The sequence below is a fragment of the Microcebus murinus genome, chromosome 27, assembly GCF_040939455.1.
Source record: "Microcebus murinus isolate Inina chromosome 27, M.murinus_Inina_mat1.0, whole genome shotgun sequence".
Classification (NCBI taxonomy): Eukaryota; Metazoa; Chordata; class Mammalia; order Primates; family Cheirogaleidae; genus Microcebus; species Microcebus murinus.
The window spans coordinates 1,753,658-1,778,978 of record NC_134130.1 but is presented as its reverse complement, the minus strand read 5'-3'; the positions used below and the strand labels follow the sequence as shown (position 1 = coordinate 1,778,978).

The 25,321-nt window shown below is 57.8% G+C and overlaps 2 protein-coding genes across 2 annotated transcripts in view; one reads left to right on the top strand and one right to left on the bottom strand.

Moving 5' to 3' along the window:
* Nucleotides 1-1,310: 1,310 nt before the first annotated feature.
* On the top strand, nt 1,311-12,472 carry PIN1 (peptidylprolyl cis/trans isomerase, NIMA-interacting 1). Its single transcript, XM_012790686.3, has 4 exons — nt 1,311-1,469; nt 3,438-3,650; nt 11,150-11,260; nt 11,935-12,472. Exons 1-4 carry the CDS (start codon nt 1,412-1,414, stop codon nt 12,042-12,044), a joined length of 492 nt encoding a protein of 163 aa, XP_012646140.1. The 5' UTR covers nt 1,311-1,411; the 3' UTR covers nt 12,045-12,472.
* Nucleotides 12,473-16,112: 3,640 nt separating this feature from the next.
* Nucleotides 16,113-25,321, bottom strand: part of OLFM2 (olfactomedin 2) — a 42,684-nt gene continuing 33,475 nt past the window's right edge. Inside the window, exons 2-6 of the mRNA XM_012790683.2 lie at nt 20,987-21,136; nt 19,440-19,586; nt 19,018-19,237; nt 18,638-18,744; nt 16,113-17,180 (exon numbers count right to left, since the gene is read on the bottom strand). Coding sequence (XP_012646137.1) covers nt 16,503-17,180; nt 18,638-18,744; nt 19,018-19,237; nt 19,440-19,586; nt 20,987-21,136 — 1,302 coding nt within the window. The 3' untranslated portion in view covers nt 16,113-16,502. The remainder of the gene's footprint in view (nt 17,181-18,637; nt 18,745-19,017; nt 19,238-19,439; nt 19,587-20,986; nt 21,137-25,321) is intronic.

The window sequence follows — 25,321 nt, the reverse complement described above, 5'->3', positions numbered from 1 at the left end:
GTTTTCTTTGTTGATTTTTGGGTTTTGTTATGTTTTCATACTTACTATCATTGCTGTGCTGTACTAGGACTTGCTTTTTCACCCAGCAAACAATACCAGCTAACATCTACGTGTCCTTGCCATGGGCCAGGTTTTGAGTGTTTATATCGATTCACTCATTTATTTAATCTTCACATCAAACAGAAGAAGTATATATTATTGCTTAACCCCACTTTGCAGATAGAGAAGCTGAAGTGCCCAGGTTAAGGAATGTGTTCAAGGTCATAGCTAGTGGCTGGAGCCAGGCTTTGAACCCAAGTCTGCTCCAGAGTGCTCTTAACCTTCTCCTGCGTCCTACCTGTACTTTGTTGTGTACATGTTTCCCTCTGAGTTCACGTCACTGAGCCTCATTCTTTTTAATTGGCACATAAGGGTCTGTGCTGTAGATGAACTGTAGGTGAACTCTTCCCTGCTGGTGTCTTTGACTGCCGTACCTACCTGCAGCCCACTGTTTCCTGGCCCTGGGTCCCCAGTTACTTCCTCATGTCCCACGAGCTCCGCAAACTGTATTTTAAATTGGCTCAAACTGAGCTCATCCTCCTCCCACCTGCACCTCCTCTCATGTTCTCATGTGAGTGTGAATGCCAGCACCCACCAATCACCCTCATGGGAGGAAGGAGCCAGACTGAGGGGGAATAAGGGAAGTCAGCAGGTTGCAAACGACGTGGAAGGCATTTGGGTCAGTAGCATAGGGGACTGGTTAGCCTTGCAAAAAGTAAAAGGGGCTGGGTTAGCTTTGGACATCTGGAGGAAACAGGTGGGAAGAAGGAGGATGGAGGAGCCAAATTTAGGCTTCGGGCACTTAGGTGCTCATCTCCACGGCAACTGCGTTGCTATGGCAACCGCAAGGGCCCCGCCACCGCTTCCAAGTACCTCATCGGCCGCCGTTACCTCTACACCAGCCAGACGCTTCCGCATAAGGGCCTGGGGGCCTGAGGACCTCCCGGAACGGCGCTGGAAGGCGGGAATCGCTGCCTCCTTAGCCAATCAATAAGTTCTATGGCGCGCGGAAGGGCTCTGCGACGAAGGGCGCCAAGAAGCGGTCGGGACTTTTTTGGCTCTCGCCAAAGGGCGTTGAGAAGGGCGGGCTCGAGTCCCTTCCCCACCACTGAGGAGCCGAGGAGAGCAGGGGGGCGGGGCCGGGGCGAGGCCGGCCGGGGGCGGGGCTCAGCCCAAACGTGGGAGGGTCCGCCCACCCTCGCTTCTGCCCAATATAAGGCCAGAGAGCCAGTCCGGACGGTCGGGACCCCCAATGAGCGTCGCCTCCAGGCCCTGATGCGGGGCTCTCTGAGCCAATAGGCTGCGGCGGCGGGCGGGCGCAGGCGATCCGCGGCGCGACGGAGGCGGAGCGGGCGCTGCGGCAGGAGGGAAGATGGCGGACGAGGAGAAGCTGCCGCCCGGCTGGGAGAAGCGCATGAGCCGCAGCTCAGGTGCCGCGGGGGTCGGGGTTGGGGCGGGGCCGCGCGGGCCCGCGGAAGCGGGGCTCGAGCTCGCCCCTTGGGCGCGGTGGTGCCGCCGCCTCTCTCCCGTGGGGCCTTGGCTTCTCCGCATCATTCCCGGGCTAACGGCCCCGGCCCACCTCTGGGGGGCTGCGAGCCGGAAAGCCCGAGGAAACTGAGGCAGGGGGCTGGGCGGGTGAGGGGTCGGAGAGTCTGCGGCACTCCCCGGGGCGATAGCCCTGGGCCTGCCGGCCCGGCTGACACCTCTCGGCCTAATGCACCTGACGCCCCGGGGGAACGTCCCTGCACCACGCTGGGTCCCGGGGGCACCCCAACACCGTGCAAAGGGCGTGGCCCCAGGGTGTTGCCCGGTCTCGGGTCCACAACCTAGCCCGCTAACACCCGTGCTATCCACACCCAGTGCTGAGTCTGCAGCATCCGCTGGTGACGTGCTGGAGGGTGGCTTCTGTGCTCAAGCCCTATTTAAGGGTTAGCAGCAATAATAGTGCCAGTAACCGAGCACATTTATCTCTGTGCCAAGCATCGTGCTAAGCGTTTAGGTGTTTAAATTCTCTGTGCATTACCACAACTCTGGGAGGTAGGTAGTTATCACTCCCATTTTACCAGTGAGGAAACAGAGACCAGGAAACTTAGGGAACTCATCCAAGATCATTCATTTCAGGGGCTGAGTTAGAACCTAGTCAGTTTGCCTCCAGATCCCCCAGACCGTGTCCTTGCACACTCCTGAGGAGCAGGCCCAGCATCTGTGGTTAGGTCCCTGGTGAACACTTTGCATAAGTTAACTCACCACATTAATCCCGTGAGGTTTGGTCTTCTTGTTCTTTTGTCCCCATTTTTCATATAAGAAAACTGAGGTTAGGGAGATAGAGCCCATTGCCAGGGTTTTAGAGTCAGTCAGTGGCCCAGCTGCATTTGCCCCCAGAACCCATGCTCTTGGCCACCCTGTTCCATCCCTGGCCTATGGCTGGTACCTCCAGCATAAACCTGATGCTCTGCCCAGCTCTGGGCCTATTCCTGCTGTTTCTGCTCAAGTGGACCCTGGCAGCCTTCTTTATGGGTGACACTCCATGTAACCCAGGCAAACTCTCAGCCCTTGGAGTGACACCCGGAATCTTCTGGGTCTTGACTTCAAGCTTCTTATTTGCAGTCTTCACTCCTTTATACTCCTTGCTCCTGAGTAATACGTGGCCTCCAATAATGCTGGTTCCCAGTTCTGCAACACAGTTCCCTGGGTAGTGGTTAAGAGCAGAGTTTTTGGGTGTGACTTACACAAATACAGTTCCTGCCTTCCCCTGTGTGTGCCTGGAACAGAATACACACTCAGGAAGCATGATTGGCTGCTGCTCTTACCAGAGATGCGGAAGGGGAGGCCTCAGTTTTGTGACCTGTACAATGGAGATAATAAAAGCCACCCCACTCTCATTGAGTTTCAGGCTTGTCCTAAGCACTTCCCAGATATGTGAACTCATTCAGTCCTTGCAGTGACCCTCTAGGCAGGTACTGTTATCTGCATTTTACAGGAGAGAAAACTGAGCCCCATGGAAGGTAGTTCATACAGTGAATAAGTGGCAGAACCAGATTTGAGCCCAGGAGGAAGTCTGGCTGCCAAAGTGCCATTTGACACATTCCTCCTGGCTTTCTCTCTTCCATCTCCCCGGGTTATTTCCTCCTTGAAGTTATCAGTGATTGAAGTTATCTTGTCTCATTTGCTTGTTTAGTGCCTGTCTGCCCCCACCTAGAATGTTAGCTCCCTTAGGGTAGGGACTGTGTCCTACGACATTGACCCATGTCTCCAGAGCTTGTGGCACATGGTGGATTTGCTGAATGAAGGCATTTCACAAGCCAGCCCCTTTCCCTGGCTTCCGGCTCTGCACCCAGGGTGGTGTCCTTTGGGCACAGTCCTAACTGAATTCCCACCTGCCCTCCTGTCCCTTCCAGGCCGAGTGTACTACTTCAATCACATCACTAACGCCAGCCAATGGGAGCGGCCCAGTGGCAACAGTACCAGTAGTGGCAAAAACGGGCAGGGGGAGCCCGCCAGGGTCCGCTGCTCACACTTGCTGGTCAAGCACAGTCAGTCAAGGCGGCCCTCGTCCTGGCGGCAGGAGAAGATCACCCGGACCAAGGAGGAGGCCCTGGAGCTGATCAATGGTGAGTGGGACAGGGGACAGGGTCTTAGGAGGGATCTTTTCACAGGTGGGCCTAGAAATTACACCAGACCTGCCAGACCCTCTACTGCAGCTCGCTCAGCTATCAGGTGAGGTGTTGTACAACACAGAAGTACATGTGCGTGACATGACCTTGGTGTACACGCTGCCTCTTTCTTCCCTTTCCATCTGGCATTCTCGGGTGAGCCAGGTAGGCCTGGAGGACCCAGCCTTAGAAGCTGGCAGCCGTGGGTTCAGGTAGTAGCTGTGCCTCTATGACTCCTGCCACCTCCCCAAGACTCAGTTTTCTCCTCTGTAAAATGGGCATCATGATATTCCAGCTTCCAAGGGCCATTGTGCAAATTCAGTGAGGTAAGGCAGTGCATGGCACACAGTGGGCTCTCAGCCAGTGGGACCTGTTGTCAATGGTAATGTCATCATCAGGGACCTGAGTCAACTACTTGGGTAGGTCCAGAGATGGGTCAGAAAGGTAGTGAGTGCAGTCGTAGCCAGCAGAGCTGGTGAATTAATTCTGACCCCAGGGAAGAGGCCATTCCCTGCTCTGTTCTATGTGTCCTTCATGGTCTGGCACAGGGCTGGCAAACTTAAAATGCCTAGTGGTAAATATTTTAGGTTTTGTGGGCCATACGGTCTCAGTCAGCTCTGCTTTGTAACTTGATGGCACCCATAGACAGTTTGTAAGTGCATGGTCATGGCTTGGTGCCACTAAACCTTTATTTACAAAGGCAGACAGGACCTGGCCTGCAGGCCATAGTTCGCAGACCCCTGCTTTGGAGCTGTCTATTAATGGCTGCCACTACCCGCATGTGGCTATTTCCATGTAAATTGATTAAAATTAAATAATATTAAAAATTGGACAGAGCCGCTTGGGTGATCCCAGGGGAAGTTGCACTGGTCATGCTTTAAGTGTTCGGAAGCCACTCGTAGCTGGCAGCTACCATGTTGGACAGCGAGGATATAAAACATTTCCATTCTAGCAGGAAGTTCTGCCTGACCACGCAAGTGGAGTTTCTTCATCCACTAGGCCTCCTCCACCAGAGCTCCTAGAACCCCTCTGCGCTGTTCCTATTTTATTTAATTTTATTTATTTATTTTGAGACAGTCTCTTGCTTTGTTGCCCAGGCTAGAGTGAGTGCCGTGGCGTCAGCCTAACTCACAGCAACCTCAAACTCCTGGGCTCAAGCGATCCTGCTGTCTCAGTCTCCCAAATAACTGGGACTACAGGCATGCACCACCATGCCCAGCTACTTTTTTCTATATATATTAGTTGGCCAATTAATTTCTTTCTATTTATAGTAGAGACGGGGTCTCACTGTTGCTCAGGCTGGTTTCAAACTCCTGACCTTGAGCGATCCTCCTGCCTCGGCCTCCCAGAGTGCTAGGATTACAGGCGTGAGCCAGCACGCCCGGCCTGTTCCTATTTTAAACAAGCATTCTCTTCCCCTTGCCCAGACAGCCTCGGTTCCCATCTGGTTCTGCCAGGTCCTGGCTGTGTGACCTTGAGCAAGTTACTTAACATCTCTGAGCCGCAGTCTTTTTCACTTGTGCAATTAGTATTATATTAATAGGACCCACCTCCTAGGATGGTTGAGAGGATTCTGACCTAATACAGTAAAGCGTGAATAACAGCACCTGTTTTCTAGCAAATGTTCTGTAATTGCAAGTGGTCACTGACTGTGATTGTCGTCATTATTAGCACAGGGCCCGGCACAGAGTGCACACACATCCCCATGTGGTGTCTAGCACGGTAAATGGCACCTGTTGGCTTTATACATCATAAATGTCATAAAAGAGAAGCCAAGTTCTTGCACAGTCTTGAAGCCAGCCTCTGAGCTCCTCGAGGGCAGGGACTGGATCTCTTTCTCCCTGTGTTCCTGCCCCATAACACAAGCCTGGTGCAGAGTTAGCTCTCAGCCTCGTTTCATGAGCCAGCAGGAAGCTAGAAGGGTTCCCAGCAGGGAACAGGGCAGACATAGAGGCCTGGGGCTGAGATGTAGCCAGGAGTCTGGGGGAAGATGTGCAGGGGGCTGAAAGGGGGTGAGACCCATCAAGGGCAGGTCACAGCCCGATGAGGAGGGCCTTTTGTCCGGTGAAGAGTTTGAGTCCTTTCCAGGTGGCAGCAGGACACATGTGGCTTTGTGGGACCAGGAGAGGAGCCCAGCAGTGCTGTGCTTTCAGGAAGGATCCATGTAGTTCAAACATGAAAGGCCAGGGAAGCCGGAAGGCCCAGAGCCCGGGCTGGCTGAGTTCTAGAGCTAAGTAGTCGGGGGCGGGGGTGGGGTGGGGTCTGGCTGGCCCTGGGGGAGGAGGAAGAAGTGGGAGGGAGCAGCCCAGAAAGACTTGAGAGATGACCTCTTGGGTCCTCCCAGCTCTAGTGGTCCCTGTTCTGAGGCTTCCAGACCCCACAAGAGTGAGCGGGAGGTAATGGGCGTTTGGAGATGGGGTGGCACTCGGTGCCATCACTGGTAGAGGGGACTCAGGAAGAGGCGAGGTCTGGAGGGGACTCGATAAATCTGAGGGGCAACTGGGAGAGGGCCTGGGTGTTGGCAGAGCAGCCAGGCCGGGGGCAGAGCGGCTCAGGGTGATCCTGGAGAAAGCTGGCAGGAGGCTGAGGCATCGGACTCAGGTGTGGGCATGGCAGGTGAGGGTGCCAGCCTGTCTCTGGGTTGGACAGGCGTGTGGCTGGTGGGGCTGACACTGCGGTGGGGGTCTGGGGGCTGCTGAGGGAGGGACGCCGGGGGGGATGTGCCTGGTAGGCAGTGGGCCTATCAGGAATGTTAGCAGGAGTCCCGCCCCCCTGCCTGTGCCAGGGGCCTAGTGGAGGCTGTGGGAGGAATCTCAGCTAAAGGCAGTGTGGCTTGAACTCGGGGCCGGGGGTGGAGGTGGCAGTGAGGGGGAGCAGCCCCGGATGATCAGGTGATGGCTTAGGTGGGTGGGGTGTCGTGGAGAGGGTCAGGTGGGGCAGAACAACAGGGCCTGCCCTGGGGTCGTACAGGGCTGGATTCCAGTGCTAGCTGTGGCTTCAAGCAGCTGTCTTTGTTCTCTGGGCCTCAGTTTCCTCATCTGTAGAATGGGGACAAGGAAGATCCAGGGGTGATGGGCTCAGTGGCTGACACTCGCTCTCCACACAGCAGAGCCTCCACCTGGGTCATCCAGGCGTGGGTGGTGGGGGAGCTGGGGTCAGGGCAGGGCCTCTGATGACCTCAGACCATGCCCTCCCCCTCCTGAGGCAGGCCCCCTCGGGAGTCATTAGGAGGGTGAGGGGAGACGGCCTCCACGTGGTGTGCGCAGTAGCAAGTGCTCACGCGCGGTGTCAGCGAGCATCCGGCACCTGGGCCTCATTTTCTCTTCCATGGAAGTGGATGTTCTGCCCCGGCTTGGGCTCATGCCAGGCGATCCGGAGGTCACGATCTGGGCAGCTCACTCCCCAGCTGGCAGTACCCGTTTAGATCTGGTGCTGCTTCTCTGCCCTGAGGGGACAGACTGCCCGCCGGCAGCCAGAGCCTCCGCATTTTCTGCTGAGGCTCCTTTTCCCAGCATCGGTTCCTCTGCAGCTGCTGGGCTGCAGCCAGAGGCTGGCAGGCATGCAAGGTGTCATTGCCGGTGTCCTTGTCTGAGGAGGGAGGGCCGTGCAGAAGCCCTCCCCACCAGCTCCCTCCACCCTGGCACGCCCAGCGCCTGACGGTCCCTGGGAGGCCCAGGACAGGAGCAGCATCCTCCCCATATACCCACCCCGCGATCGGTGTCCCCAAGGGCGGTGACACCCTTCCAACCTGCTGGCCTCGGGCTAAGTCTCTCTCGGTGCCTCCTGCTAGATCTTGGGTCTTCTGGGACCTCATCCTGTCACCCTTTCTCTGACCAGACCTCTTCCCCTGTCTGTGCCTGGGCAGCTTCAGACTCGGTGAGGCAGAGCAGGGAGTTTGTCTCCAATTTCTTTAAGTCATTATGGTGTATCAGCTGTGGCTGCCATAACAAAATACCGCAGACTTAAATGGCTTAAACAATAGGCATTTATTTTCTCATAGTTCAAGGGGCTAGAAGCCCAAGATCAAGGTTCCAGCCAATTTGGTTCCTGGTGAGATCTCGCTTCCTGCCTTGCAGACAGCTGCCTTTCTTCAGCATATTCACATGGGGACAGAGAGCACAGGCTCTCTGGCATCTCTCATAAGGGTACTAATCCTCTTGGATCGGGGCCCCGGCCTATGACCACATTTAACCCTAATTCCATAAAGTCCCCAGCCACACTGGGGGTTAGAGCTTCCTTGTATTAGTTTAGTGGGGACACAGACATTCAGTCCATAACAGATGGATAGCTCGGATCTGTCCAGGGCCTACTCTGTGCCAGCCATTGCTCGAGTGGTCACTAATTCACCCCTCAGAATAGCCCTCCAAGGTGGGAGCCACTGTTAGCCCATTTTACAGGCCAGTTGAGTGAGGCTCCAAGAGGCAGAGTCCCCTGCCAGACCGGCCTTTTGCAGGAGCAGCAGAGCTGGGTTCTGAACCATGAGCTGGAGTCCGGAGCCGGCCCCATAGCCTGTCTGCGCGTGGCCTGGGGCATATGCCGTGAGCAGGCTGGCCTGGATCTGCCAGCAGAGACCGGCACCGTTCTGGTTTGCATACAATTTCTGCAGCTCCTCAACGCCCTGGAGCGGGTGGAGGCTTCCTACTTCAGACTGAGAGCTCCTGGAGAGGCCGCCCTGGGTCTGAGTGGGTCGAGGCCGGTACCCCCTCGGGTCAGGGTTCCATGGGCACTGTCTCAGTGAGGGGTGTTTGTGGTTGGAAAAGGCCAGGGCATTGTCCCAGAAGAGGCCCAGGAAATGTGACTTCATCGTTGCAACCTGAGGTTCGTGCAGAGAAGGCGTGAGATTCCAGCATGTCTGCCCCTGTTTCCCTCCTTCCCCGTGGCCTATTTCTGTCTCATTTACTCATGAACTCCTGAGCATCCGTGAGCACCTGTTCTGTGCACAGTGCTGGGTTCTGGGGCTGCAGCAGCGAACAAGGCCAGCCCAGCTGCCCCTGTCCTCCCACTGTGAGGCAGACAGGCGACCCAGAACAGGACAGTGGTGAGTGCAGCACCCACGGGGGCTTAGGGAAGGCTTCCCGGGAGACCAGGGAGCAGCAGGTGAGTTTCAGGTTGGAAGAGACACTCATGCAAAGGCCTGGGGTTGGGGGGAGAGCATGGGGGAGGGTGGGAGGGATGTCACTGTGGTGGGGGCAGGCACAGGCTGAAGTGAGGACAGCTCAGGGACACACAGGACCAGACCCCTCAAGGTCAGCCTTGAGGAAGGGGAACTTGGAGAGAAAGCGCTTTTAAAAACAATCATTTCAGTTCCTCAGGAGGTCGAGGCAGGAGGATCGCTTGAGCCCATGACTTGGAGGCCAGCCTGGGCAACACAGGGAGACCCCATCTCCTAAAGAGCCAGCAAGAACAGTCATTTCAGCCTCCTATCAAAGCAGGATGTTTTCTGAGAGCTCTGGCTAGTCAGAGACAGATGTGGGCGATGTGAACTATGAGGGGAGGGCAAGGTGTGGCTTTTGTTCTTTTTGGAATGGCTGTGACTTGCACAGCCCGTGTGTACGAGAACCTCAGGCAGGCTGTCTGGGCTCAGGGATCCCTGCGGCTGCAGCCCTGGCATCAGGGTGCAGCAGGATGACGCTGGTGCAGGGCTTGGGCTGGGCCTGGCTCCGTGGGTGCTCGGTGCCTCCCAGAGACAGGCAGGTACCCAGGGGGAGGGGAGTGGGGGGGCCCAGACAGGAGAGAGGCGGGGGATACCCAGAAGTCCAGGGAGAACAGGAGCCGTCTGGTTTAGGTGGAGTCGCCGATGGATGTGTGCGGCCCAGGGAGACCCCCAGCAGCCCCAGCGGGGGTGGGGGTGTTACAGGCAGAAGCCACAGCAACGCGTAGTCCAAATGGAGGTTGGGGCCTTGCAGGGCATCGGTGTCCCCGTCCGACAGGCACCAGGCAGTGCCTCACAGTGACAGCCAGAGCTGACTGAGACACGGGCCGGGACATTCAGGGACAGACAGAAGCAGGGGCAGCTCCATCCGGGGATGCGTAGTCCACACGGAAGGAGAATGGCGAAGGTCTTGCTCGGGGCTGGGCCCCATGCTGCGTGTCACGGTGGCCTCTGGGCACATAGCTGGGGGTCAGGCTGGGAGGCAGAGTCGGGGTCACTGGCAGGGGTGGCCGGTTCCACATCCTGATGACGTGCAGATCGGACACCAGGACACTGGTTGCTGCCGTGATGTGCAGTGGGACAGCTATGGTGGTGCTCCCACAGTCGCATCGTTTTAACCGGGGTCCCAGGCAGGTGGATCGTGGTGGCATTTAGGTTAGTCTGAGGCCCACGGGCCCGGGGAAGTTTGGATCAGCCCAGTGTCAGGCAGGGGCTCCCAGCACCGGTTACATCAACCAGCAGAGTCCCCAGGGCTCAGACAGGGTCCAGGCGGGTGTGTCACGGCCTGGCCTTGTCTAGGTCGAATGGGTGGAAGTGTCAGGGTGACCCTCACGCGAAGAGAAGAACTGCCACTGGTGGGCTGTGTCCTGGGAGAGCAGCTGCCAGGCCAGGCGGGGAAGTGGGCGGGGCCCCAGCTCACCTGGACGGCTGCTCCAGCTTGCTGGGGCTGTCACCCTGGGGACCCGGGGAGGACAGTGCTAGGGACACTGTGTCACAGCAAGAGGTCTCGAGACGTTGGGGGCTGGGCTTCAGCCCACAGGCACCTGTCTGCCTCAGGGGCTGCCCAGACTCAGGAAGGTGGCCGGTTGCCCCTCCACTTGTGACACGTGACAAGCATGTACACACACTCTCTTGCAGTCACACGTTCACACCACACGTACCACCTGCACACACACGTGCGCACGCGGTCCTCCTGTACTCTGCTCCCCAAATGTGAGTCACAGACGGGGTGGCACCGTGGTTGCTTGCTCCTCTGCTGGGAACTTCCTCAGAGTCATCTTTCACTGTCCCCCCGCCACCCCTGGCCTCCCCCCCCCTGCTGGAGACCCCTAATGGGGCAGGTTTGGGCCACACAGAAGTGGGGTCCATGGGGCTCTGCCAACGCAACGCACCGTGAGGGGAGCCCAGAGAAGAGTCACGTCGCCTGCACCTGGGGCCACGGTCCGTGGCACTGATGCATGTCCCTTGCGGAGCCGCACGGGGCATCTTGGGCCCCAGTGAGTGCTGGGCTGTTCCACCCACTTGCGACGCATGGGACAACTGAGGTCCGAGTGCTAAGGACCCAGCTCTCCCACCTCTGGGGGCCCAGCTCCCTGCCGTGGGGTCCAGGCCCTCCCCGCCTCCTGTCCTCTGCCCCTGGGGTGAGGCAGATTCTCTCAAGCGTGCGTGTGTCGGGAGTCGGGGGCTGGGCTGTGCCCGTGCGTGCATGTGCGTGCACGTGTGGGGGGCGGGCAGGTCGGCTTCCCTCCACCCTGGAGCCTGTGCCCTGCCCTGCCCTGGAACTCTCCCTGTCCTGTGTCCGCAGGCTACATCCAGAAGATCAAGTCGGGAGAGGAGGACTTTGAATCTCTGGCCTCACAGTTCAGCGACTGCAGCTCGGCCAAGGCCAGGGGAGACCTGGGTGCCTTCAGCAGAGGTGCGCAGGGACGGGCGCCGCCGAGCCGCGGCCCTGCCGGGAAGGGCTGGGGGAGGGCCTGTGCCACTCGGCCCTCAGGGTCCACCAGGTGGCAGCACAGTCCCCGCCTCAGGCTGCCGCAGGGCAGGCAGGGCCCGCACAAGGCGGGTGGCTCTCGAACCCTTCTCCCTGGGGTCGGTCTGTGTGTCCCTGCACAGATGTCTCATGGGGGCCCACCAAGGTGGGGGTCCTGTCGTGTGCCTCTCTTGTTGGGGAGCCCCCCAGGCATGTCCCTGAGAATCCTCCACCTGACCCTTGCTGGTGGGAAACCAGACTACCTCCTCCTCCTCCCCAGGATGGGGTGGGGGTGGGGTGTGCAGGCACCTGAGGGGGGGCCAGATGGGGCAGATGGTGTGGGAGGGGCCGGGAACCGGGCCGGGGAGACGAGTTTTCTACCAAAATGTGTCTCAGCGCACAGCAGCGGCTCTGCCTGCCATCCCTCACGCTGTCACCGGCCTCCGGGGCCTCCCTAACGGCGCTGCGCCCCCAGCTGGGCCTCCGCTCAGCTCCGTGACAGGGCCGTAAACCCGGTGACGGATGAGGGACGGGGGTGGACACGCGCAGGCAGCAGCGCCATCTGCCGTCCCCCTGCCGGCCGCCCGGCCCTGACCCCCGGCGTCGCCCACGCTCCCCAGGTCAGATGCAGAAGCCATTCGAAGACGCCTCGTTTGCGCTGCGGACGGGGGAGATGAGCGGGCCGGTGTTCACGGACTCCGGCATCCACATCATCCTGCGCACGGAGTGAGGGGCCCGCGGCGACCCCCGCCCTGCTGCCGTCACACAGTATTTATTGTTCCCAAAATGGCTGGGAGGGGGGCTCTTCCAGTTTGGGGGCTCTGGCACCCCACTCCCTGCCTGCCCCTGCTGGGGCCGCCCCTGCCGGACTCCCCCTCAAGGAATTGACTTCAGAAGGGCAGCGGGGGTGGGCGGGCTCCCAGGCCCAGGGCTAGGGGTGTCCGGAAGAGAAGGCCTGGTCAGCGGAGCCGCCCTGTGTCCCCAGGTCCTGGAGGCAGACGGGGGCCCTGGGTCATGTTTCTAGTTAACTCCACGTTCCTCTGTTCAGCTGCAAAAAGCAAACGCCCTGTGTGGCCCGGCTGCGGGCCCTCGGAGCCCTCCCTGAGCGGTGGCGTGGCGCCCTTTGCAACCCCGATTAAACCTGGAACCGCTGCTCCACCCTGCTGGTCTCGCTTCCTCCCTGGGGTGGGGGGGCAAAGGGGGGCGGTGACATGGAGGGGTCATGGCCCACCACCCCAAGCGACCAGGGTTCGGGCTGCCCCTCCTCCCCCGGGAAGCCTCCCCTCTCCCTGGGCCTGACTCTTGGGGCAGTGGGGTGCCGTCTGGCTGCAGCGGTTCTTGGCTCAGGGGTGCCACGCCGCCCCAGGGTGCCCTCTGCGTGGCCCCCAATGTCCTGCACTCACAGGCCACTCTCCAGTTAGAAGGAATCGGGCCCAGCACTCCGTGCCTGCTTCCTCACTGCCGCAAGTGCTTCTGGAAGGTGGTTCTTGGGTCCGCCAGACCTAGCACCCTCTGCAGATGCTGTTACCATGGCAACAGGGCCCTCCCGGACGGCCACCTCTGGGCGCAGGGATCCTGCGGGGAGGGGCTGGGAACGGGAGGCAGCGTCCAGTGCTGTTGGAAGAAGGGATCCCTGGGGTGGGTGGCAGGCAGGTGGTGGCTCCCTCCTCGGTGGCTGTTGGTGTGGCCCACCTGTCCCCATCGCCTGTGCCAGGATGGGGCTCAGAGTCCAGTCGAGGGGTCGTGGGAGAAGCGGTTATGCCTGCCCCAACCCCCACCTCCCCAACTTGATGGCGACCAGCCCAGCTTGGGGGGCGCCCGGCTGGCAGGGATGGGGACCTGAGGAAAATAAATAAAGCCCGACTCCGAGGGCGCCTCCCCCCTTCCCAGGCCGAGTCTCTAATAAAGGCCCAAGTCTCATAAACAATCACCTGCGCCTGCTCCCATCTGGCCGGTTTCTGGAGCAATCGCTCACTCGCCTGCCGCCTGCCTGCTGGAGCGTTTGTCATTAGGAAGGTTTAATGGGTTTCCGCTCAGCCCTGGAGGGCTGGGGGGCTGGCTGGTTGGCTGCACCTTCAGGCAGAACATTCTGCCGCCTGGGGGTCCACGAGGCAGCAGCCCCAGCGCTGGCACCCATGAGGTGGGGCTGGGGAGGACTGCACCCCTCCTGGTACGACCCAGCGCCCGGGAAGGATCAGAAAGCAGTGACTGGGGACCCGGTGGGTTTGCCGAGTTCTGCCCCCAGGTGAAGAATGGGCATTGTGTCCTGCCAACACTGAGGGCCCAGGGGACAATCTGCCCCAGCAACCAAGAGGCTGCCAGGGAGAGGCATGCCCTGTCACTCGGCTTCCGTGTGTGTGTGTGTGTGTGTGTGTGTGTGTGTGTGTGCGCGCGCGCGCGCGCGCGCACGCCCAAGCATGCACATGGCCACGTGACTCTGGCTATCTCTGTGTGTCCTGTGCAATGCTGGGTGTCCCCCTGTCTGAGTGTGACTGACTCTGCCCCTCTGGGCCTCCCCCTTCCCGAGCATGCACATGGCCACGTGACTCTGGCTATCTGTGTGTCCTGTGCAATGCTGGGTGTCCCCCTGTCTGAGTGTGACTGACTCTGCCCCTCTGGGCCTCCCCCTTCCCTTGTCTGTCTGTGCGGTGGCCAAAACCCAAACAAGAACGTAAACAGGCACCGGCGCCCACTCAGTGTCCAGGTGACTCATTATTAAGCGGCTGTGGTTTGCCTCACCTCCACGTTCCCGCCCACCCGCTCCCGCCTAGGATGGGGTATAAATCCCAGGCCTTTCAGATGGTGACAGTGTAGTCTTCCCTTGGGTCCTCTGTTGCAGGCATCTCCCAGAACAGACCCGCCTCAGAGGGCTGAATTCCGCTCCCAGGCAGTGTGCATCAGCCCTGGCTTCCTTGGCGTCACCAGGCGGGGCCCAGAGCAAGTCCCCCCAGGGCAAAAGGGGTTTCTGTTCCTGAGTGGGGGCTGGCTTCCCCACTGTAGGTACACATCCATGGTGTCCCCGAGTTAGCTGCAGACAGCCGACACACACATACACACGGATCCTGGCATGTTAGTCCTGCCCATCCTAGGTTGGAACAAAAGCCACCAACACAAAGCTACAAGGAGTGCTGAGGTGTGGGTGGGGTGGCGGGGAGCATCTGTTTGAGGACCTGGTGTACAGATGTGACAAGCACGGCCACATCCAGCCCTGATCTGGATGTGACCATGTGGCACCCCAGGTCTGAGTGTACTGGGAACAGACATTGTTGAATTCAGTTCTCAACCTCACTTTGGGGCGATTCGGTATCTGAGACCAGCAAACCCCTCACCCACCCACCTTGCAGATTTGCCTCCAAATAAATGTAAATTGGGGGAGGGGTGTTACAGATGTTCTCAGCATGCCAGCCCTGTGCTGATTTTTCCTTTCTTCCACTTTTTCGGCAGATCCAGAGCAAAGCGCCTCCCCACCTGCTAATGCAGGAATCGATTCTTTCCCCCTCCCCTGTCCAACGTGTTTATTTAAATGGAAATTAATTGCTTTTCCTGAGGATTTCTTTAAAAATTGGTTTTAAATGAGCGCATTAGGCAGCCCCATTTATTATTCATTGGTTTGGTTCCCAATATGGCCCCATATCCGAGTTCCCGGAGAGGAGATGCCAGCACGGAGCGGAGATGATTTAATCGGGGAGGCCATTAATTAGACGTGGGGAGCGTGTCCTCCCAGAGGAACCGAGGCCTCCTCTGCCGGCTCAGCAGGGCGGGGTCTGGGCGCCTGGGGCTCTTTGCATGACATCCCCAGCTCTGGATTCAATAGGGACCATGGGACAGGCCACCATGGGGCTGGGGGGTCAGTCCCTCCTTCACTGCATTCATTCTCAGCCACTCAGCCCCGCGGTGACTCTCGCACCCCTTCCCGCTTGTTCTTTATCCTCCCGACACCCCACTGGCGCCCAGCCTCACCCCTGGGGTAGATCTCGTGCAGATCTGGCTCACATAATGCCCTCATCTCGTCCTAACCCCGCTGAAATCCCCTACTCCGCTTCTAGCTGGATCTAAAGGTTGCTGAGGGGCTAGCCTCTTCCTTCGCCCTTCATCCCTCCGGCCTCCAAGACGTCCTGTCTTTGCCCATCCGTCCCCCCAAGACTGCTGGTCCCCACAGTTAGGGACCATGCCCTGCCCAAGCCCTTTCCAGGTAAGCGGGCTCCAGCTGTGGGATGTGCCTTCACCCAAAGGCACAAGGACCCCTTTAGGCTGTTTCTAGCTTTTTGTTGTTACTCACAGCAGATGTGACTAGTTTAAAAACGGTTTTTGAAATTACAGAGCAGAAAAAAAAAAAAAAGACATGAAAAGGGAAAAATTCAACTGGGCCCTTACCCCTCTCTTACCCAGCTTCTCAGGAGCCAGCCCAATTGTTAAAAACCCATTAAAACATTGCCAGACCACTCAGCAAGGCACCAGCGTGACCCAGGAGTGGAAAGAGAGCCAGTGACGGGAAGAATATTCATTTGAGGCCAGTTTTCATCGTTCTGATAGAATTCTGGGTTGCTTTGATCAAATTGCTTTTAAACAAATTGCTTGCAATCGAAACGGTTCTAGATTGGGTCTCCCCAAAGGGCTTGTCCGGGGCTGCTCGTCACTGTGCCCCTCCCCACCCCCGTGCTGGGTCCCCCCAGTGCACTTAACCCTAAGTTATGGAATAAGGGGGTCCCCATGCGAGTCAGGTGTCCAGGCTTGGACTTGGCCACCGCCTCCGCCTCTGCACCACCTGGGACACAAAGACCCACCGAAGCATCAAATGTCAAAGGTCCCGTTTATTCCGGCAGCCCGGAAAGAAGAAGTGTAAATAAAAAAAGAAACAGATCCATGCATTCAACTCCTGGGGGTGGGGGTGGGAAGCAAAGAGTGGGGGCGGGGAGGGCAGAGAGAGAGAGTGGCAGAGACAGGGAAAGAGAAAGAGACGGAGGGACATCAGTAAAAAGGCAGAAAGACAAAAGTAGAGTATCAAAAGCAGAGATCGGTAAAGGAGAAGAGATGAAATTGAGAAATCGCATGGATAGAAATACGGAGGGCAGAAGGGGGGAGAGAAGGGTGCGACAGAGACAGAAAGATCAACCATAAGGGACACAGGCAGAGTGGAAAAGGCCCCCGGGGAGCCCCCCTCGCCCCCCCACTGTGCGGCAGCCGGGGCCTAGGGGTCCCCGGCGGTGCTAATGACGTGGAACAGCGTGACGTTGTAGAGGACCTGGTGGCCGTTGTTCCAGGTGTACAGGGCCCGCTCGCGGGGGTTGTAGTCCAGCATGGAGATGTGGGAGTACTGGTTGTGGAAGGGCACGTCCGTGTACTCGTAGCTGGACGTGTTGGTGAAGTAGGCGAAGTAGACCTTGGCGCCGGCCAGGTGGGAGTTGGTGACGTAGAGCACGCCGCAGATCATGAAGGCCTCGCCCGCACTGCGCTTGGGGTAGCCGGTGTCCCAGGACCGCACCACCTCGAGGGTGTGCGGGTCCAGCCGGCTGACCACGATGTTGCCCGCGTTCTGGTTGGTGGTGTACACGGCCCAGAGCCCGCTCTCGTCCACCATGAAGTCCATGTCGGAGAAGCCGCCCCAGGAGTAGGGGAAGGTGTTGTTGTAGCCCGCGCCCGGGAGGCTCCGCTGCACCAGCACGGAGCGCGAGCGGAAGTGGTACTTGACCACCACGTTGCTCTGGTACTTGTTGTAGAACAGGGAGCCGTTGTACACCACGTGGCCCGTGCCTGCCCACGGCTGCGGCAGCAGGTGTTGGATAAAGTTCTGGCCTTTGATGAAGTCTCCCAGGGTGCGGAACTCCAGGACCCGGCGGCCTTTGTAATAACCATCCATGTACCAGACCTACGGAAGTAGCCACCGGTCAGTGGGGAAGCCAGGAGTCCCAGCGACCACGCAGGCAGCGGCAGCCAGGGTCACTAGTGGTCGTCATTCAGTTATGGGACTTGCGTTGGCCATTCATGACCAATCGCAGTCTCAGTGGGCACCATTGGTCTCAGACAGACTCTAAGTGGATGATGCTTGATCCCAAAGGATTGGGTGCGGGTGGGGTGGGATTGCAGTCCTTGGGGACTCACTGGGCCCAGGAATTCACTGGTCATTGAGTGGCTAGTGGTCTCTGGACAGCCAGTGGGTGATAAGAGGTCACTAAACTCCAATGGTTACCCCTGAAACCATGAGGTGACCAGGCACGTCATCACTATCTTCTCCATCATCATCATCATCACTCCCCTTCCTCATTTTTTTTTTTTTTTTTGATACAGAGTCTCACTTTGTTGCCCAGGCTAGAGTGAGTGCTGCGGCATCAGCCTAGCTCACAGCAACCTCAAACTCCTGGGCTCAAGCAATCCTCCTGCCTCAGCCTCTCAAGTAGCTGGGACTACAGGCATGCGCCACCATGCCCAGCTAATTTTTTCTATATATTAGTTGGCCAATTAATTTCTTTCTATTTATAGTAGAGACGGGGTCTCGCTCTTGCTCAGGCTGGTTTCGAACTCCTGACCTTGAGCGATCCTCCCACCTCGGCCTCCCAGAGTGCTGGGATTACAGGTGTGAGCCACCGCACCCGGCCCCCCTCCTCATATTAATTAGTGTTCATGAGTGTCCTTGTTACTGAGCTGAGGCTCATAAAAAATTTGAATGCTGATGTTATCGTGATCATTTTAAAGATAAAGGAATTAAAGGTTTCCCTAGCTAAGAAGTGGTGGAACGGGAATGCACATCCAAGTCTGATTCCCAAACCAACCGATGGGTTGAGCCACCATCCTCCCTGGGAGGCCAGCGATAATGGTGGAACGGTGTGTAGTCACCTCCTATCATCTCTGACGCTCAGTGGCCACCCAGGGACCAATGTCAGTCGCTAGGAAGGTCACCACTGCAGGACGGGCACTAGGCAGTTCATGGATGGTCCTTGTGGGTCTAAGGGACGGGCAGTCATGACCACAGAGGGCCTGGAAGTCCAAGGTCATTGAGCAGTGCTGGGAGGGCCACTTGTCCTTGGGAAAGCAGTGTCCACTGGGTAGTTACTTAGAGGTCACTGGTCACCAGACACTGGGCAGTAGCGGCCTATAGTGGCAATAGTGGCAACAGTTGTTGGAGGTCAGCAGACTTTGGGACTCTCAGGGCCGGAGCGTCCTTGGCCAGTGGGTGCCCACTAGATGGTGGGCGGGAGGCCCAGGGAGATGTAGGACATTTGGGGCATGAGAGAGTCACTGGGGTGGGATCCCTGGGCGCCTATGGGCAGTCACAGGCTCTGTCCCCGCCAGGCTCTGACCCCAGAGGAGGAGGGCACAGGCACTCACCCGGCTGTCCGTGCTGGGGGCCATCGTGTCCGTCATCCAGGAGCCGAAGCGGGACCCCATGGCCCGGATGGTGATGGGGTTACTGACCCCGGTCAGCTTCCCACAGCCTGGGAGGCAGGAACGGGCGGGAATGAAGGTGGGGAAGAAAGGGACCGAGAGGGGCAGGACAAGGACGGGATGTTGTGACCCCGGTGGGAAGAGCTAGGGCCAGGGTGGGGGGTGGGGGTGCGTGTGAAGGAGGATTCAAAATCTGGTCCCAATATGGAGTTCGACTGGGGACAAAGGGGGGCGGAAGCCATTCATTTCAAGCATCTGGGCACACAGGTAGGATTGGGATTGGCCGTGGAGGTCAGGGGTCAGGGTCGGGGGTCAAGGCGTACCCAGCTTCTGGGCGCAGGCGTGGAGCCGGGCCTCGAGAGCCATCACGCGCTGCTGCAGGTCCTCGTACCCGAAGGCGCCCATCTCCTCCTGGATGGCCGCCAGGCTGCCCGAGAGGTTGTGCACCTCCTCCCGCAGCCGCACGACGGTCCGCGTGTCTGCCTTGTACTGCTCCAGCACCGCGCTCAGGGGCAGCAGCTCCGCCATCCTGTCCTTCAGCTCCTGCCGGCCAGGGGGGGACCGTCGCCAAGCCTGCCCCCTGGCCTGGGGCCCAGAGGTGACTCCAGCCTCTGTCTTTGATGCACACACCTGGCCTGGGCTGGACCCTGGATTCCCCCGACACGAACCACCCCACTCTGGGAACCGACGGGCACCAAGGCTCCGGCCATTCCCCCGCCGCTGGCCTGAACCCGGAAGGACCCACCTGGAAGCTCTTGGCCGAGAGGGACCCGTCGGCCGCCCGGAGCCGCGCGTCCAGGCTCCGCATGAGGGTCTCCATGCCGCGCACGTACTGCAGGTCACGATACGTCCGCAGCTCAAGGACCTCCATGGACTGGGAGACGTTCTGGACCTGGGAGTGGGGACAGTTCAGGAGACCAGAACTCCCTGCCTGGCCGCACGCTAGAGATGCCACAGACAAGGCCTGGTAGGGCCACAGGCCACACAAACACCCGGCCAACCAGGCCACCCTGTCCCTCCCAGTCACTGCCCCCACCTGCTCCAGCCACCTCCTCCCTGGTCTCCCTGCACCCACCCTCTTCGTCTGCAGTCCACGTTCCACACAGCAGCAGAGGGAACATTTTAAAATGAAGTTTGTTTCTTTAAGAGACAGGGTCTCACTCTGTCGCCCAGGCTGGAGTGCAGTAGTGCAATCATAGCTCACTGCAGCCTCCAACTCCTGGGCTCAAGCGATCCTCCTGCCTCAGCCTCCCAAGTAGCTGGGACTACAGGTGTGCCCCACCACACCTGGCTGACTTTTGTATTTTTTTGTAGAGAGATGGGGGTCTCACTATGTTGCCCAGGCTGGTCTCAAACTCCCAGCCTCAAACAGTTCTCCTGCTTTGGCTTCCCAAAGTGCTGGGTGAGCCTCCACGCCTGGCCTCCCCTCACCCAAGCCCCGTGGATAAACGGCAATACTTTATAGCCATTGTTGAAAATGGGAGGACACCACATGCATGTCCCAAACTATCGGGGAAAGCAGTCTGGGTGTTGTGGGCAGGGTAGGATCCCACTGGGTTGAAGGGTGAGAGATTCTGGCGCTGACAAGCCCCTGTCTCCTGTTTGCCAAGCCCCGGCTTCCTCCCCTACAGAATGACAGGAGGAGGTTGACGGTCCCTTTCATCAATGGCACCAAAGCCAACAATGGGCAGTTGGGCCGAGCAGCGTCAAGGGCCAGCATTCCGGCTATAAGGGGCCCGGAAACATCCTTGGGGGTGTATTGAATGGGGACCATTTTCTATCGACCACAAAGGGGGAAGGAATGTTTTGTTTTGTTTTTTTTTTGAGACAGAGTCTCACTGTGTTGTCTGGGCTGGAGTGAGTGCCGTGGCGTCAGCCTGGCTCACAGCAACCTCAAACTCCCGGGCTCAAGCGATCCTCCTGCCTCAGCCTCCCAAGTAGCTGGGACTAAAGGCATGCGCCACCATGCCTGGCTAATTTTTTCTATACATATTAGTTGGCCAATTAATTTCTCTCTATTTTATAGTAGAGACGGGGTCTCGCTCTTGCTCAGGCTGGTTTCGAACTCCTGACCTCGACCGATCCTCCCGCCTCGGCCTCCCAGAGTGCTGGGATGACAGGCGTGAGCCGCCGCGCCCGGCCGGGAGGGGAGCTTTATTCAAGCCTCTTGGGGTGGAGGTGAGGCCCCTCCCCCGCGGCACAGGCCGTCCGTCTTCCCGGAACAGGAGCGTCTGGCCAGCTGAGGGGCCGAGGGGGGCGCGCCAGGGCGCAGGCCGCCCGGAAGGGCCTCACCTTCTCCATCAGCTGCCGCAGCTCCCGGCTCCTGCCGTCGCGGGCGCAGGCGCTCTGCGCGGGGATCACGGCCGTGCAGATGCATTTGCCGTCGGGGGCCTGGGCCGAGGTGTACAGCTGCCAGCCCTCTTCCGGGCTCTGGAACAGCGTCTGTGTGAAGACGGGGGTCAGGGGGCCCGGGGAAATGACAGGTGCCCTTTGCCAGACGCCTGGCACGTGCCGGGCCATGTGCCCAGTGTCTGTTGGCTGTGATCGCAAGCCCTCCTCGGGAAGGCCCATTTCGCAGATGGCAAGACTGAGGTATGGGGGGGGTTAAGGAACACGTCAAGGAACTGTGGGATTGGAGCCCTGCCCCAAGATAAGGATTCGTTCTTCCACGCACATTCGGGCACACACATTTCACCTCCAAAACCGCCCTTATGACACAGATCCGCTCGCAACAGCCTCCAAACCTTGACCTCCCTCTCGGACTCCCCACCCAGCCCACAGTGACATACGGGCTGCGGAGATATCTCAGGGCCCACTAAGTGCTGTCCCCCCACCTCACCTGGAGACACACGGGCAAGCCCGCATGGGGCTACAATGCTCACTGAGACATTCTAGGTCCTTCCATTTTAAGCCTCACCTCACACGCCTCCTAAATTAAACTTCAGATCAGTTTATGCTGCTCTGATAATCCAGTGATCAGTTATAGCTGTGCTCCCTGAGACGTGCTCCTTGGGACACTGGCAGTCGTACCAGGCGTGCTGGAAAAAGGATGCCCTGTGGTCTAATCAATGTGTGCATGGCTGGGTGAAACAAGTTTCTTTTCTGCAGGACTTATCAGAGCCTTTGAAATGCTAATGTGCATCAGGCAACTCCAGACGGTCATGATTAGCAAACCGATTAGAAAATATCAAGTGAGAGCCTATTCTGTCCCAGGCATAGGATCTGGGATAGGATTGAGGAAGAGAGGGGGTGAAGGAAACATCTGGTCGTTGCCCACGGAGCTAGCGAGAGCGATATCAGACCTATAATCTTATTGACATTTCTAGAAGTTGGGTGTTTTGAAGAAATAGCGCAGGGAGTAACAAGGGATCTTTCCCAGGCTCAGAGAATGCGTGCCACTTGAGATGAACTTGTTGGACAAATGAGCCAGGAGAAGGGGAGAGAAGATGGGACACTTCTGGCACCACAAATCCTGATCAAAATTTGGTCCCGGATATTTTGTTGCTTTTGTTGTTTTAGAGACAGGGTCTCATTCTGTTGCCTAGACCGGAGTGCAGTGGTGCGATCATAGCTCACTGCGATCTCGAACACCTGAGCTCAAGCGATCCTCCTGCCTCAGCCTCCCGAGTAGCTGAGACTACAGGTGCACACCACCATGCCCACCCAGCTGATTTTTAAATCTTTGGTGGAGACGGGATCTTGCTATGTTGCCCAGGCTGGTCTCGAACTCCTGGCCTTGAGCGAACCTCCCAGCTCGGCCTCCCAAAGTGCCTGATCTTTTAAATAAGGTATGATGGTCTTGTTTGTTCAACAAATATTTATTAAGCTCCTCCTGCGGGTCAGGCTTCTATTCTGGATGTGGAAAACACAGCAGTGAACAAAACACACACACACCGCTCCCCGAGGAGCTTTTGATAGAGTGGAGGGCGACAGAAATGAGTACACGTCAAGTATTTAAAGGCAATTAGTATCGCAGAGAGAAGTAATGTGGATTGGAAAGGATTGGGGACATGCAGGCATCAGTGGGGGGTGGCTCAGGGTTGCAACTTTAGGTGTCACTTGAGCAAAGGCCTGAAGGAGGAGCCATTTGGACATCTGGGGAAGGGTGTTCCAGGCAGAAGGAACAGCAAGTGCAAAGGCCCTGAGGCAGGTGTGGCCAGAGCAGAGTGAACAAGGGGCAAGGGGGTAAGTGGAGGGACAGAGTGTGCCTGCTGAGAAGCAGAGAGGGCTTTGGCTTCTGCTCTGACAGAGGTGGGAGCCATGGGGGGTTCTGAGCAGAGGAGGGACATGCCCTGACTTGGATGTTCACAGTGACCTCTGGCTGCTAGGCGGGGCAGGGGCAGGGGAAGGCGTCCCGGGCAGAGGTGACTTTGTGGATCCTGGCAGGTGATGATGGGTAGTGGCCACAGAGCTGGGAAATGGAAGATTCTGGTCTTATCCAGGATGCATCCTCACAAGCACGGGAGGCACTCTGATAAAGCCCCAAGTGTGTCACAGAAACAAAGCACCGTGACATAATCGATCACTCGCACGGCCGTCCCTAGATCACCCACAGCCGCCGTGCCCGGCACAGAGAACGAGCCATCCTGGGGACTCCAGCCCACCTTCCTCTCCCACTCAATAGAGCCTTTTTTTTCTTTAAGCTTATTGCAATGTGAGCAAATGATATAATTGCACAGATGAGTACAACTCCTCCACTAATTTATAAGAAAAATAAACCATTCACAAACACCACCCGAAGCTATTGCGATTAGTCATTTTGGGGCTGTAGGTGCAGGCTTCCTGAACTGGGGGAACCCCCTCGTTAGGAATCCACGTCCCCCTCCTCCTTGGGGAACACATAACTCACACCCCGGCCTTCCTGGCCCCCAGGCAGGCGTTGGGTGGAGGCAATGCTTACCCACTGCAGAAGCGCGGTCCTCCCCAACCTTTTTTTTTTGAGACAGAGTCTCACTTTGTCGCCCAGGCTAGAGTGAGTGCCGTGGCGTCAGCCTAGCTCACAGCAACCTCAAACTCCTGGGCTCAAGCAATCCTCCTGCCTCAGCCTCCCAAGTAGCTGGGACTACAGGCATGCGCCACCATGCCCGGCTAACTTTTTTTTCTATATATATATATTAGTTGGCCAATTAATTTCTTTCTATTTCATAGTAGAGACGGGGTCTCGCTCTTGCTCAGGCTGGTTTCGAACTCCTGACCTCGAGCAATCCACCCGCCTCGGCCTCCCAGAGTGTTAGGATTACAGGCGTGAGCCACCGCGCCCGGCCAGTCCCCAACCTTTTTGGCACCAGGGACTGGTTTCATGGAAGACAATGTTTTCATGGACCGGGGGGTGGGGGAGTGCAAGACCCGTTTCCTAACAGGCCACAGACTGGTACCGGGCTGAGGACCGGGGTTGGGGACCAGAGCTGTAGAGGGCTTTATTCTCCCGTGGGCAAAGCAGGCCCACCTGCTCTTTGAAATGGGCAGGCAGGGGACACAGCCAGCAATCCTCAATAATGGCTTAGAGGTGCAAGTAATAAATACCGGCCCTCCCCCTGGCCTCTCCCGGTGGGAGAACTCAGAGGTTTGTGTTCCACGGGGTCTCCCAGGGTCGCCCACAGGAGCAGCCTGTTTATTAACTCACCCTGCAGAAGTTTCCTTCGCTGCCTCCCTCCTTTCCCACCCCACCCCCACCCACGGGTTCTTCCTGGGATCACCTGGCCTCCCATGGGGCCGGGTGCGGTGGTGGCTCACGCCTGTAATCCCAGCACTCTGGGAGGCCGAGGTGGGAGGATCGCTTGAGGTCAGGAGTTCGAGACCAGCCTGAGCAAGAGCGAGACCCCATCTCTACTAAAAATAAAAAAATTAGCCGGGCATGGTGGCGCATGCCTGTAGTCCCAGCTACTCGGGAGGCTGAGGCGGGAGGATCGCTTGAGCCCAAGAGTTTGAGGTTGCTGTGAGCTAGGCCGGCGCCACGGCACTCACTCTAGCCCAGGCAACAGAGCAAGACTCTGTCTCAACAACAACAACAAAAAATAAAAACCCCAAGACAAGAAGGGTAGCCCAAAAAAACCTTCACCGCTCAGTTCTGGGGGAATCCAGAACTAGCTTCGCCTCCCTTTCATGACAAATCCAATTCTTTCAAAAGAAAACAAAAAAACAAGGAACATGAGCGCAAGCATCCCTGCCCGCCCTCCCCTGGCTCTGATCCTCAGGCAATTTGGACAGAACCCCCAAAGATTCTCATTTGTGCGGGAGCCGCGGAGCAGGCCCAGTTCCACATAATTAACATCTTCCTGCATCTCCCAGCGTGTCCTCCGAAGCAAACAAACCATTTTCTCTCGACATAGGAAATATTGAATTGTAAAAGAGAAGCAAGATTTAAGTGACAGGGAGAGAAGGCCACCGTGGTTTTCCTAAAATAATTGTCTGCGTCGGACGCACCTCACTGGAGTGTTCTCTGCAGCAATGTAATTAAATGCCTGGGGTTTGCCTGCCAAATCGCAGCACGCAGAGATCCTCAGTTCTGCCCGTCGGGTTTAAGTTCAAATGCGCAGTTAAGTTTATGTCCCTAGGCATCGCCTGGGAACTTTCCACGGTTGAGAGTCCAAAGGCTGGCTCTCCCAGACTAGGTCTAGCTTGGAGCCA

Excerpts from the sequence above, each read along its gene's own strand:
- PIN1 (XM_012790686.3), top strand. The coding sequence starts at position 1,412 with ATGGCGGACGAGGAGAAGCTGCCGCCCGGCTGGGAGAAGCGCATGAGC. Across the intron at positions 3,651-11,149 it reads GGCCCTGGAGCTGATCAATG|GCTACATCCAGAAGATCAAG; the intron begins GTGAGTGGGACA and ends CTGTGTCCGCAG. Across the intron at positions 11,261-11,934 it reads CCTGGGTGCCTTCAGCAGAG|GTCAGATGCAGAAGCCATTC; the intron begins GTGCGCAGGGAC and ends CACGCTCCCCAG.